This window comes from Mycteria americana, chromosome 1 (assembly GCF_035582795.1).
Source record: "Mycteria americana isolate JAX WOST 10 ecotype Jacksonville Zoo and Gardens chromosome 1, USCA_MyAme_1.0, whole genome shotgun sequence".
NCBI lineage: Eukaryota > Metazoa > Chordata > Aves > Ciconiiformes > Ciconiidae > Mycteria > Mycteria americana.
In genome coordinates this window covers 7,654,537-7,669,076 of record NC_134365.1, presented here as the reverse complement: position 1 = coordinate 7,669,076, position 14,540 = coordinate 7,654,537, and the positions used below count along the sequence as shown (strand labels likewise).

The following is a 14,540-nucleotide window of genomic DNA, read 5'->3' as shown; positions in this document are numbered from 1 at the left end:
TGAGCATCCATGCCAGCTACCACACGGCGGGGGGCACTGGGGGACCCCAGGGCCTCACTCAAATGTGCTACAGCCCTCCGAAAACAGGGAGCAGCCTAATACTGAGGAAACTAGAGATCTATCGGGTGCAACAGTTTTAAGTGCCACCAAAGGCGTGGCTATTTCAACCAGAGTCAGCGCTCGCTGCCACCTGCTTTTCCAGCTTTTAGCACTCAAAGTACAATGGATGAAATCCCGGCTCTGCCAGGTGAAGCCAACCGACTGAAGCGGAAGCAGAATTTTGAAGTCTCAATGAAAAATACGCGTCTTAGGGTTTTTCCCAGCATGGTCACTATTGCCTGATACATTCAGCTGTGTCTGTGACTGGCTTTCACAATTTCTTGTGCAGGATAAATGAGGTGAGCGTGGCAATAGAGCACGCTGCGGGGAATGGCTTGTGCCTCTGGCTGGGGATGGACCTGTCTGGGGTGCGAGAGGCTCACAGCGGCCAGGGAAGGGTGCCTGCCTCTGCCACCCGCCTCCCTTCTCTCCTCCTCGAAGGAAAATCACAGCTGGGAAGGGTGTAGAAGTAACCTGGAGCCCTTTGGCAAATCTGGGCAGATTTGGTCTCCTCTCTGTTTCAAGCTGCTTTAATGCACAGCTGCACAACAGTCACAGCGATGTTCCTAAATGATGCACCAGCACACGGCACTTGGGAAGGGCATGTATTTAGTAATTAAAAAAATACAGAAATTGAGTTTGCTTTTGTATATGAGCTTCTGGGGAGGAGGGGAAGAGAGACAGGGCCACCACTGCCGCCGCATGTGCCCATGCCTTTCGGCAAGGCCCTGCTTTCCCTGCTCAGTGCTCCTCGCCAGCCCTTGGCCAGAGCTAAGCATGATGGAGCAGCGCTACACCAGATCCTGCACTTTGCACCCAAGAACCTGTCAGTGCTTCACAGAGGGGTGCAAGCATCACCCCTTTTCCCAGGGGTGAAACCGAGGCAGGCAGAGATTAAGGTCCAAACTTTTCTATTTGGTTTCCAAATACTCAGTTTTGGCCATTCTGGGAGGTGCTGAGCAACAGCAATGCCAAGAAAAGCCCCGAGGAGCTGCAGGTGCTCAGCACCTCTGGCACGGACCCCTTGGGCTGGATGCACCCCGCACCAGAGGCCAGGCTGGGAGGAGGCTGGTGAATTAAATGTCTTGCTCGAGGGCAGTGCAGTGAGTCAGTGGCAGAGGACTATGACTCCTGGTCCTGCATCTTCCTTTTCTTTCATTCTGCCCGTAACACACAGCTACTTGAAGGAGATAAGAGCTGAAGGATGAGACCGTGCTCTGTCATTTCGTTTGCTGAGCTCTGGTTGGCTCCTGACCAGCGCCGTGTACCTGCCTCTCCTCTGAAACAAGGGTGATACAGACCTACAGCACTACAGGAATAAGGCCAAGGATGAGCTGACTCCCAGCTGGTGGCAATTTGACTCTCACCATGGCTTTCAAGGAGGAGGAGGGGAAGGAAAGCAGCAGTTTCTTAATCTGAGCAGTAACAGCTCTGCTAAAGCCAGGCAGACTTGCAGTCCAATTCGAGGAGCGAGAAATGGCATGCTATTGAAATCCTCCCATGTTGCAAAGTTAACATCAGTTCCTACCTACAGAAATAGCCAATCCCCCAGCAAACTGGAAGGAGGGACATTACTGGAAGTACTTTTTAAAAGAAAAAAAAAATATAATGCTCGGAAAAGTATCTCTATTTAAATAATCCAGTTGAGATGTTCGTAATTAATGGAAAAAAAATACAACATATACTGTTAGCTACACTGAGAAAAGAGTAAATCACTGGGGAAAAGAATGAGTGTTCGTTAGTTAGAACATTGCTAGACTCACATATATATATATATATTTATATATATGTATATATATGTACAGCACCAGAGACTGTTAGATCTGTTCCCCCTGGAGTCATTGCAGTTTGTGATAAATGAAACATTTCAGAATTGCAGTATAAAATATGGCCGTAAAAAATCTTCTTTCTTCTAGTCCTTCGCTGAGTGTGCACCACAGGGTGGGATCGCGCAGAGGAACCCTGCCAGCCCAGCCGCCTGCCCGCTCCTCGCCGCCCCGGCTCTCACTTGCTCCCTGTGTGCACTGTGGTCACTGTGGTGGGTCTGGGTCTCCGGTCCCCTCCTACTGCAGAAACGCCTGAAGAAGCAGATGAAACAAAACTACAGAGAGTGGATGGAGACATACCTAAAAGGAAAGCCAGAAACAGAATTAGAAATGTTATTTTTGGAGGCCGGAATGTGGGCAAAGCTGCATTTCTTTCGTAGCACGCTACAGAGCGGAGGGGACCGCAGCTGGAGACGGCGCTCCTGCTCTTCCTGCAGCGATGGGTTGGCTGGGTACCTCCACGGGGCATCTTCTGCCCTCCTGGCCCACGGCCATTCGCCTCCTGCCACCACCAACAGTTGTATACGCATGCTGCAATGAATAAATGTCCAGCTTTGGTACATGTTCAACCAGACTGGTTCCACATTTCTGGGGCTGAAGACAAAGAGTTCTGGGATTCAAAAATCCCTCCAGCATTGCACTTGCTCAGAATAATTTTCCTCGTGGGCATGTTAAAGATGATTAAGCTTCTCATCATGGCCATCTAGCTAAACGAACAGACTGCACACCTGGACCAAAAAAACCTCCCCAGGCATCCTGCAAAGCTGCTGATAAAAAAGTACAGTGGGTCAAATTCATTGGTGAGTTCCAGTAAACTTAGAGAGAATGTAAATTTGTGTGACTTGGACATCATTCTAGCGACAGCTTATGTTGCTCCAGGTTTTGCTGGTATGTCTCCAGAACTTCCAGCTAAGAGACGCAGGTTGATGTAGGTTGAGTATCTGGACCCAAAATTTAACCAGGCAGTTCCTTTTGAGCTAATCAAAGACTTCTGACAGTTAATTTTTATGAAAAAATTGGGAGGGGGATAGCTAAATTAAAATATTTCTAGGACGCGTCCACTTCCAGTGAACCCTCCCTCACAACTTTAAAAAACACAACTCTCCAAAACATAACCCCTGAAAACCCAGGTAGGCTGGGTTTTGAATGACAGATTTGAAATTTTACTACTCCAGCACAACGTCAGCAGTTTCTACGGAAAGCATTAATGAAGAAAAATTAACTATATCCTTGCCAGAACTTTCCACAGATGACCTGCCCCTCTCCCAGCAGCCACTGAGACCCCATCGGGGAGATCCTTACATTTTGCCGGCACGTGCAGCTCTGCATGCAGTTTGGCAACCTTGTAGGCACTGATGTGCTAAGGTAGCTCCGGTGCGAGAAAAGCTGCTGAACGGGGACCCAGCATGGTCACCTTGCTCTGACAAGATGCAGGCTCAGAGTGATTAGAAATACCGTTCATTTTTCCAGCCTGGTGAATAAAGGAAGGATGAAACTATATTAAAATATTCTCGGACTGGAGTTTGATATGGCCCCTTGACTACTCAGGATCTTTGTGATGCTTGTTACGACTTTTAACTACTTTTCCATGCTTCAAGGTGGCATTTCAACCTCAGGGATGACTATGCTGTGCCTACACTTGGCCACATCCCGTTTCCCAACAGTATCAACATTCGACACCTCGGCTTCATGCCGCAATTTATCTATTACCTTAAAAATACAGAGATCTAGGTCCTGTAATTAATCTAGGCAGTCCCATCATGTCTAAACAGAATAAACCAGGCATGGACTGACAATCAGGCCAATACACTTGAGAAATCCCGACTGATTCACTTAGACTTTCCTGACAGGTAGCATAATCCAGCCTAATGCATCATCTCTGTTCTGCCCTAATACAGAGAACAGAATTAGGATGCAGCCTGACATAACCTCCTCAGGCGAAGGCTGTATTTAATTGTCTTCAATGATGTGAAATTGCTGCATTTGAAACTATTTGGAGAGCTCATTAATTGTCTATTAATAGCATTAGGCAGTATTATATTTTGTAATGGTGGCACAGCTGTTTCATGTAACTTGCTGCATGGGATCTTTCTCGTGCAAGAAATCCATCCCCAGAGAAAACCGCTGAGAAAGCAAGAGGCAGGACAGAGACCTCAGAGGTTTCCTTTTTCCCAACAGGAGGTATTTGGTGGAGTGCATTTGATATGTCAGCTCCCTCTTAATGTCGCTTCTTGTATTTGCTGCTGGCTCTCCTCACTGGTTTTCTGGGCCTCCAGCATCTCCTAACTCTTTAATTAATTTCTTTGAGGAAGGGAAGCTCTTCTGTATTGTCTGCCAAGCTGGACTTAACCTGGGATGCTTGGAAATCTTTCGATACTTTTCTGCCTCATATTTCTGACATGAAAAAACTTGACCTGTCTTAACATATCTGGTTTTATCCTTCATATCCTGGCTGATTTCTCCACCACTGCAAAACACGGTCGGATTCTGTACAGGGACCTGCTGGATTCTGTAGCAGTTAAACAGACTTTGTTCTCTTCCTACCCTTCTTGTTCACAGATGTTTTTCCATTACTATTCAGACTGCTCAATGCTATTAATTAACACCATTTGAGATTAATCAAATGGATGGATGGATGGAGATTAATCACACACCAGTTTAACAGCAAAGCATGCCATCAGATGCTCTAGACCTAACTGGGGTCCAGCTTAGCCATACTGCAGCAGGAACCAAAATAAAGGCGCTTTTCTCCCCTGTAAGGGGTTTTCTACATCGCTGCATTGCCCGTCCGTGGTTGGAAGTGCTTTGTGGCCGGTCAGCATTTCATCACTCCTTCGCAGGTGCCAGATGTGTGCCAGGAGCACAGTGATGCTTTTTCGGCAGCAGCTGTAGGATTTGGCACTGGGCATTGCAAACTGGGCACTGGGCATGAATCCTCATCAGGCCCAGGATGCAGAGGGAAGGGGCTCTCCTCTGGCTCAGCCACAGCACAGGCTGGGAAAAACATCTCACGCAGTGCCCAGAAGGCAGATCCCACCCCAGCCGTGGGGGAAACCATGCCCATGACAGCAAGAGAAACCACAGCTTCCATACAGAGCTGCAGGGACTGTGGCTGGTGGCACGTCCTTGTCAAGGAGCAGAGGTCGGCAGGCAGGGGTGGCAGAGGCAGATAGCAGCGCCATCCAAAATCCATCCTGAATAGTAGGTGCTTTCGGTTCCAGAATAGTGCGGGATATAGTCTGGAAATGACCACTTCAGGCCCCAGTGAAGTAAGCACTGACTTGCAATACCGTAAGCTATTAGCATTCCATTTTGGTGCCGCACCTTAAAATAATCTCCTCTAATTGTAAAGTCCACGTCCGTCCATTTCGTGATATAAAAATCTCTACAGATGGACAGAAGGGAGTAAAAGAAATGCTCAGAAGCCAGAGATTAAATAGGCTTCATTGCAAAGGACACATTTCTGTCTTCCAAATGATCCCTTTGCTGCCATGTCTCCTTCCCTGGCATTCAGAAAAAATATATATCCTAAACATCTGACTCCACTGGGCAGCTCGCAAATCTCAATTATAGCATATAACAAAAAAGGCAGTGGGCCAAATCCTTGTTGTGGTGTACAGAGCCTGAGTCCTGCTCAGACAAATGAGCCTCTTCATACGGGAGCTTAATTTGGCCCAGGAAGAGGGAAGCTGGGTCAGACTTGCAGGATCAGTCTCCTCCATGGAAAATGGAAATGGAAAGTAAGCCAATTTTTACAGAAAAATGTCTTAACATAATACTGAAAACTCAAACATAAACAGTATGAGTAAACTTTTCAGTTTTCAACCAATATAAAACTTTTTTGCTGTGGGGGTCTGGGTCTTTTTCCCAAGCGAAAGCCCTTTTTCTCCACAAGAAACAGTGTTTTTCTCTCAGAAATGCACTGAGCTAAAAACTAATCTTTTTTAGTGCATAAACTTTTCCAATTGAATTGTTATTTTTTTTGGCCAGATAAAAATGAAGGCCTCGGTCCCTTTTCAGTCCTTATTTTAAACACCTGCTTGCGCAAAGCCGAACCTACTGGCAGCGAGGACTGCAGCCTGGGGGTCAAGGAGAAAATGGGGATCCCGCGAATTTGCTCGGCTGCCGCGGCAGGAGCTTTCCCGGGATGTCGGCTACTCACAATCTTTCCGTGTGGCTGCGTCGGGAAGCGGCGCGGCGAGGCTGAGGGTGCTCGACACGCTGGCGCTCGCGCTGTCCAGGCTGCTGCCGAGGTGTAACCGCCTCATGTGTCGCACGACTGCTGTGGCATTAAACGCTTGCTGGAGCAAAAAACCAAGAAAGAAAGAAAGAATAAAAAAATTGGAGGTGGAAGGGTTACTCCTGCTCCTCTCCTGGCTGCTCAGAGTTGTCAGAAGTGAATGAGCCCATCATCTTTCAAACTTTTCCCAATTTCTGGTTTCTAAGCTAGAAACAGCAATATCAATACGCATTTCTGCCCTGGTCCTGCTCCCTGTTGTTCCTTCTGGCACTCAGTGGGGATGTGGCAGCCTACAAGGAAAGTCATATTTGACACATCCTTCCCTGCACCAACACACAGGGTGTCCGCGTTGCTTCATGTCCCCCCACAGTGCTGACCCCAACTCGGCATATAACCACTGGTGCTGTAGCTATGAGAAGCCTCACACTCATTACGTTTATACACTTGGTTAGCAGCATCCTCCTTAAAAGGCCTCACAAGACTACGTAACCTAAGACCAGACCAACTATTTTGACCAAAATTTTGGGCCACAAAAGCACTAGCGTTCTGAAAGGGTGGCTGTATGGCCGCCGTGTTAGCAGAGTTATGTGTCAGGTGTCATCCCTGAGGACAGGTCACTTACTCTCCATTTGCTTTTTGCAAAGTTCTTCCGGATCTGAGCGCTGACCGACTCGTGGATGTTTTTGTTGAGCGCTGTATCACCAGCAATCCTGAAACGGACAGGCAAGACAAATTTTAAGAGATCTTTTGCTGTCTTTGAATACTCTTTCGTCTCCTCAACAGAGAAGGCTGGTCCAAGGTGTGATTGCTCCTGCAGCGATGATGATTTCATTCACATGAGGGCTCAAACTTCCCACCGCTGTCTCTGCTGGCAGCAGTGGTGGAAAATTTGGGGCAATAAAAGCAAGCATAGATAAGGCTTGTAGGTCTGGCAGCTACAAAGAGGTACGACCTTATTTTGTTGGTGCACGGCTGCTTTCTATCACCGTTACAGCCCTAGATGAAAACATTCTACCTTTTTTTTTTCTTTACATCTAAAGATTTAACATCAACAGGCTGAGACTACTTTTAGCCTCAACCACGCAGCAGCTTCCAGAGCCACTCCAACCTGTCTGATTTCTGTTTGCACTGGAGATTTTCCTGCCACCCTGCAACATACATAGCCATTCATCATGATTAATGTAGATTTACAGTAAAGTAGAGACATGGACGCTCACTAAAGCAGCGCAGGCTGTACAAATAGCTTAAGCTGAACAACACTCAACCTAAAAACTTGACTGATCTTGTGCAGTTTCTTTAACAGATAAAGACACATTCAAATCTCCACTAAATACAATTATTTCAAAGGAATTTTACTGGTTCATTTAACTCCTCAAGGCATGAGATCTGTTGGAAGAGTAGACACCGTAGTGAACTGATGTTGGGCCATGTGCTGGGGTAATTAGTGCCATCTAATGTAGGTGATGCTAGGAAGCAAAGATTGCCTCCTATGTTGCATGTGATGTTTTCAGAAATCAATCTTTTAGCCACAGTGTAGAAAATCAATGTCCATTAGCAATAAAAAATTATAAGAAACTGAGTAACCCATCAGGTGCAGAGCCTCCCAGTCCGGAGACCTCCAATAAAATAATCAGAGGGTCTGGGGGACTCAGCGGTCATCTAGTCCTTCCCCCCACCCCAGTTCTGTCAAAACAATTTTGACAGATATTTGGCTAACCAGTCCTTAAAGATATCCAAAAGATGGAGACTCCTCAGGCAACCTATTCCAGTGCCCCACTATCTCCCAGAAGACATGGAAAATCATTTATTCCCTTTGTCTTTGAAGCATCCTTTCACATATTTGAATACTGTTAGCATGTCTTCTCTCCGTCTTCTCTTCTCTAGACTAAACAAACTGATTCTTTCACTGTTTCTTCATAACTCATATTTTCTAATCCTCTGATCTAGTGAGCTTCTCTGGACTTTCTCCAACTAGTCCACGTCTTCCTTTGAGGGAGGTACCCAAACTGCTCGCTGCTTTCCAACTAAGGCAGCAGAATGGCAGCATCGCTTTGTGTTTCTTGAAAGATGAAACTCTGCTTACATACCCCAGCCTGCTGTTTCCATTTTATGTGCCCCATGAATTGGAGACATTCCTTTCATTTTGCCCAGATCATTCCAAACTGTAACCCTGTTCCTCAAAGGACATGCAGCTTTTTCTACCATGTGTCAATGGCACATCTAAGAAGTGCTCTCTGGAACCAGTCTTCTCCAAATTGCTCCCCTCTTTCCTGCTGGCAACACTCATCCAGGATGTCAGAGAGATGAGAGGAACTACTTACTCCTGGGAGGAAGGTGAGGGACTAAACCCCCATCTCCCAAGAGTGGCGAGCCACCACTCCCATCCTGTTGCAACTGAGCTAATCTACATTGAGTTATGCAAGAGTACTGGAGCCAGCAGGATTGTGGGCAGGAAGGAGCAGGGTTCCCATTCAGGATAGCCCACCTCCAGCTGGGAAGGGCACTTTTCTGACCGCCACCACCACATAACCTCTATCTCAAGTAGACAGAATAACTGGTACCTTGAGCAAAGCATGGCTCCCAAAGGGCACCTGACATCCTCTCTTGGGTCCCTGTGCTGTTGATGGGGAAGGGGAGGTGTTTGACTGAGAACTGGAAGATCTTCAGATCTTCCTATGAAGAGGATCCCTTCTGATCACCCCTCCCACTGACAGGGAGGCAAGTTGGTCTGGATTTCCCACTGGGGTCAGGCGGCTAGAAGCTTGGTGAGGCAGTATCTAGGTTAAGCGTCATGTTCACTGTTCCATCCTCTGTCCCTCACAGGGAATATTACCAGGCCTAGCACAGACCCTGATGGGTCCCATGCCGTACATACTCCCAGATGGATACAAAGCCCAGCTGGCCTTGCACCCACCATAACAGTGCATTTTCTGTATCTCTCTAGCATGAAATCATCACGCGAAGCAGCTCCTACAGTTTTACTGCAGCCACACCCACATGACCCAAATGACATGACACAGAGCATCCCTGACTGCCTCCAGGTCACTTCTATGAAGAGCTGACCAGAAGCCTGAGAAGACTCTAGCTGTATTGCCTGCCCTGCACAGCTCATTAGCTTAGGTGCACAAGTGCGTGCAGATTTGCATCCGCTATCCTTGCACATCACTCAGCCTTTCAGTGCTGACGGGCCCTAACAGAGTTTCCCGGTGGGAATGCAAGCTGCTAGTCAGAGTCACTCCAAAATGTCATGAGCACTCTACTCTGTCCAAGAACACCTCCTCGGTGAAGGCAAGTGCCCTCAACATGTACCAGCTGGGAGCACTGACCGTCATACTACAGATCTGCAGAAGAAAACTAAGCCAAACACTTAATAGGTGGACAGCTACAAGCCGAAGTATCCGTTCAGTAACTGATCAAAAAGACCAAGCTGCAAAGAGAAAATTTACTTACATTTGCAAAGATCATTTTTCCTCCAAAGCTAATGAAGCATTTTGCTTTATGAACAAGTTTGTTAACAAGCTGTATAAGCACAGATCATGTTTTCCACTTGTCAAATTTTATTTTGGAAACATGGACAGAACAAGTTCTTGGGGTATGATACCCTTGCCAGCTCTTCCAGCAGATCTTTCCTGCCAGTCTCCACAAGGACTTGCAAATGCATTTTTGCTATATGAAACTTTTCGTCGGGCGTGTAGCTCAAGTACAGGCTATATATTTTTTTGAGTTTAGGGATCATTTTCTGAAATGCTGGTGGTTTCAATAAGAAACTGCTGGTTCCAATAGTTCACAAACTGTCTTCTACCACCACTAACTCTACGTTCACTATGCAATTCCAGAAAAAAAGTCTTGGTATTTGGGTGTTTCCCAAATAGGCGGAATAGTACTTGTTTACTTCACAAGGGGATGGACAGACACCCTGTGAAGCCCTCAGATGCTACAATGGTGGGGACCATCCTACATCTACGGTCTCTTCAGCAGCATTAGCAGCTTGCAGATGCTAGTTTTTAATCAGAGCAAAATAACAGCAGTGCTGGGGCTAATTTAGCGCAGCAGGATCTGTTCAAACACGTGCTGGTATGCCAAACAGTGTGGCTCAAAACACAGCCCTGGCTGCCAAAGCCGGGTGTGGGATCGTTCTCCAAGCCGCCTCTGAAGAGCTATCCTGTTAACGGTGCAATGCTGTAACATGAGGACTGTGCTTTTATATTGCATTTTGCACTTGGAGGATCTTGAAACTTTTATAAAGTACTCGTGGTGTTATAGTGTTTATAGTATAGTTTTACTTCTAGGAAAACAAAAGAAATGTTAACATCCATTCGCTGTTGCTGTTTTGCTGGAGATGTGGTGGTTTAAGGACACAGGCAAGAGAGGTGGAGGTGAGCAGGTAGAAGTCATATCTTTTATACGATCAACCGGTAGAGTTTGAAAAATGAGATAAGTTTTTGGGCACACAAACCTACCCCAAGGTGGGTATCATGAGCATCATCACATCTATACTGGGTATATTTAATCATGAACTTTAGTTCCCATGCTGAGAAGATAATGCATAAAATTTAATAGAGATACTGGTTTTAGAGCACATTATAATTGCCCTTCCACCTTTCCCTAGCTCTCCAAGTCCACTGGCTATAAACCACCTTGCTTTTCCTTTTAGGACAAAAATACCTTAGCGTCTTTCTTTCTTCCTCCCTCCTCTTCACAACATACCCTTCTCCTACAGGAATCAGCTCCATTTTCCCTGAGAAACAGCCATCTTCTGTTTCAGAGATGATCAAACTGATGCATATCTAGTCAAACCCTGAGCAATAGTTCTTGGCTTTGCAGTTAACTTTGAAGTTAACTGTGTCAGCACTGAAACTTGTCTTTACCAACTATACCAGTTGGCCCAGTAAAAGATATCCTACCTACCACACACATATACAAAAATAAAATTAAACAAATCAGAATAATGCATGATCTGTTATCATGCTGAGCATCACCCAGAACCGAGCAAGGACTGATTAGCCTAACTGGAACCTGGCTTTTCTCTCGGGGTCCCCGTTTTGCAGCACCAGCTACATCCTAACAATGGTTTGGGGAACTTCGTGTTGAATCTGGTCTTACATCCAGTTGTAAATATGTAAGTGTCTCAACACACAGAATGGGATACCAAGGGCCACAATCTGACGACTCTCCATCGCAAATACTTTCACTGAAGCTAAGAAGGGTATTTCTCATGAATAACCATAACAAACCTAGCCCTGCACATGAGAGGAATCTAATCTAACAATCAAATATTATTTCATAGTATCTAATTTATTTTAGTTCTCTATCTGGGTTCAAAGTTATCACAGCAATTTATCTGTCCATACCACTTCTAAGCTTTGAGAGGAACCTCCAACAAAGACAAAACCCGTAAATTTCCTTTTGGACGGTTCTTTGTTAGCATACTGCAAGCATATGTCTCTCGCATCCTCCCTGCCCACGATGGCAGGCAGAGTCTTTCATCTACCATTCTTTTCTGAACCTTCGTACTGAAGGCAGCCAACTCAAACGCTGTGCTGGCCAAACAGGGCTTGGAAATACTCTTGAGTATGATGACAGGAAACATGGAGTTAGCTGTAATGGATAATGCTGAAGGATCATAACTCTTCTATACATACACACACATGTATATATACACACACGCATACACACTTGCATGCGTATAAATATACACATGCACATACTGTATCAGTGATGCTCCAAAATAAATAGAGTGCAGGGACAAACTCGATAAGAGTTTGATTTAATGTTGTAAACATCAGCTGTTCCCTTCAGGGACCTCTTTTCACACTTCAAACAACATTGTCTGAGAACTGAGCTCTTTGTAAACCATGTCCTTTCCCTGGGTGGAAATTATTATCTGGCTCATGCTCTCTGGCACATAATAAACACTCAGGGTCATGGTCACAATTTGCAGAGGCTCAATCCTTGCCAAAGCTTTGCGATTCTTCGGCGTAGGCGGGGATGAACATCGGCACGTCCCAAGTATCCGCTCTCCATCTCTATGAGCAGTGGGGAAAGGCGAAGGTTGCGCTCGTACCTGTGGACACAGGTGTCTAACTTAGGTGCCACAACCTCCTTCTCTCCTACACAGTCTATACAGAGCGGCGATACATATATCACCCTTTAATTTAGATGTCCCAGGTTGCCTTCGATGCCATAACTGGCTTCAGCACACAGCTCTAAATCCCAGTTAAGGTCACTCGGGTAATGTGTGACAGAGCAAACAAATTCATGGCATGCCTTCCAATTCCTATACTAGCTTCCTAACTGCTGCACCTTCTCCTCGCCCTCTGAGGACTGGTTTTTTTTCCCTCTGACCCGAGCCTGGAGGCTGAACTTGGTGCCGCAGGACCCAGTTTGACCTGATGGGGAGTGCAGTGTGATCCTACAGCTGGAAAAAACAGGTCCTCGGGTTTCTGCTGCTCGTCCTTAATCACTGCAGCCCGAGCAACTGCCCTAAACCGGATGTGGGCTCTGACATGGCAATATATGTAATAAACTTAATTGCTGTCATTAATACGAGCTAGGGAAACATTAAAACGTATCAAGCTGCAGCAAAATTACCCCACTCTTTTGTTACCTTCATTTTCCACGTCCTTTTCGAAAAGCCACAGTGGAACAACTAAGCAGAACATTGCACCTTTGCAACACACCATAAACAGTGCACACCTCAGTGAAAGATATGCTATAAAATAAATAACTTTTCCAATGGAAAGCATAAGTCATCTGTATATTAAACTGGAGAAATCTGTATAAATGGACAGATTGTACAGGCTAGGGTGTAATCATTATACCAACAAGTCTTACATATTGTACTGTTCCTGCTACCATACTTCACTGCAATTATTAGCCTTCTTTTCTGCCAACTCCGAGTTTAACATACCGTCCCCCTGCCAAGGCCGTTTGATTATAAATAGCAAAACATCACGTAAATGCAGGCATGTAGGGAGCAGATACAGCACAGAAAAGTGGGCCATTGGGAAGAAGTATTTACTTTTTTTAGAGTCTGATCCTGTACGAACATTTAGTCATGTGGATAGCTGGCTGTTCTAGAGCAGTTTCCCGAAATTCAAAGAGATTATTAACCTTAAAGGTACAAATGTAATATCTTGCAAGATCCAGTTCTTGCAAGCCTTGTTTGGAAGTTTTTAATAAAAACATGGTAATTAAAATAAGAGGCATATTTTGGAATCAGTTTGTTCTTCACAAATGTTATATATTGAAACAACAAAAATCTCATGGCCAGGTAGCCATCTCATGCACAGTTAACTATTTTTATCACACTCAGATTATAACATATGTGTTAAGTACTCATGATTTGATAGATTTCTTCCTAATTTGTGGCTGACCCCAATGATCTAATACTGCAGGGGCAGATTTCACAGGAGGAAGAAAAAGGGAAAGCTGGAAAATGTCATTTGTCGTGGTTACTTCAAGAAAATTATCCCAGCCAAAACCAGGACACACTACTTGGAGCCACTTCATCATATATATTAATTATGTACTATTTACACAGCACCAGTGACTTGGGTAGATGTTCTGTGTTCCGCTGGTGAGACAAGGAGACAAACCCCAAGTCTCACTGAAGTCAGTGGCAAAACTCCCATCAACCTCAGTGGAATCAGGATTTCACTTCATGCGAACTCTAGGGTTCAAAGATGCTTCTCCAGTTATGTTGCTCTACAGAACCAGTTGTGAAGACAAAAAAAAAAAAACCTTTTATGAGATGCCATTAAGGACTACTTGAAGTGTAAGCACTCTGCCAGAGCGGATCATTTATGGGACCACTTGAAGTCTGCTCTGACCATCTCTTTACACTAAGCCTTACGTACCTCATTACTCTTGATCACACACAAGAGAAGACAACGCTGTGTAGGCACTGTGGAAGGTGATGTTGCTAATGGGGATGTGTGCTGAAAAATACATGCTCATGTGAAAAGGTGGTACAGGATGCTCCCATTATAAAAGTCGTGGTAGCCTCTCTCTGTTGGCTAAACACTTGCACCCTTATCTCCAACTGTTGCAACACTGAATGCAACCAACAGAGAGAGGAACTCAAGCCTGGACTTGTTGGAAACTTAAATATGCCCAGGCTGAGAGAAGGACACAGCTGACCATTGAGAGGAACCACAGAGCTCTACTCCTCCTCCACCGAAAAGGCCTTCCCCTCCTTCAAAGGGGAGGGGAGGATACCATTGCAACAGATATAATGGCTAGAACGAGAAAAGAAGCAGTAAAAACCTCATTATTTCCTGGCGTAAGCAATCTGGGTGGAAAATGCTTCTTGAGCAATGGCTTGGCAAAAGGAGATCCTAGCACTAACTCTGAAATAACAGATAATATCTGGG

General features: G+C 45.4%; 1 protein-coding gene across 2 annotated transcripts in view; it reads right to left on the bottom strand.

Annotated features, from left to right (window-relative positions):
* Positions 1 to 688: 688 nt before the first annotated feature.
* The window catches only part of CAMK1D (calcium/calmodulin dependent protein kinase ID), a 226,330-nt gene continuing 212,478 nt past the window's right edge, over positions 689 to 14,540 (bottom strand). For both annotated transcript variants that reach the window (XM_075524407.1, XM_075524325.1), the window contains 3 exons: positions 6,788 to 6,875; positions 6,088 to 6,226; positions 689 to 2,225 (listed from right to left, as the gene is read on the bottom strand). In XM_075524407.1, the coding sequence (XP_075380522.1) occupies positions 2,104 to 2,225; positions 6,088 to 6,226; positions 6,788 to 6,875 (349 nt within the window). In that variant the 3' untranslated portion in view covers positions 689 to 2,103. The remainder of the gene's footprint in view (positions 2,226 to 6,087; positions 6,227 to 6,787; positions 6,876 to 14,540) is intronic.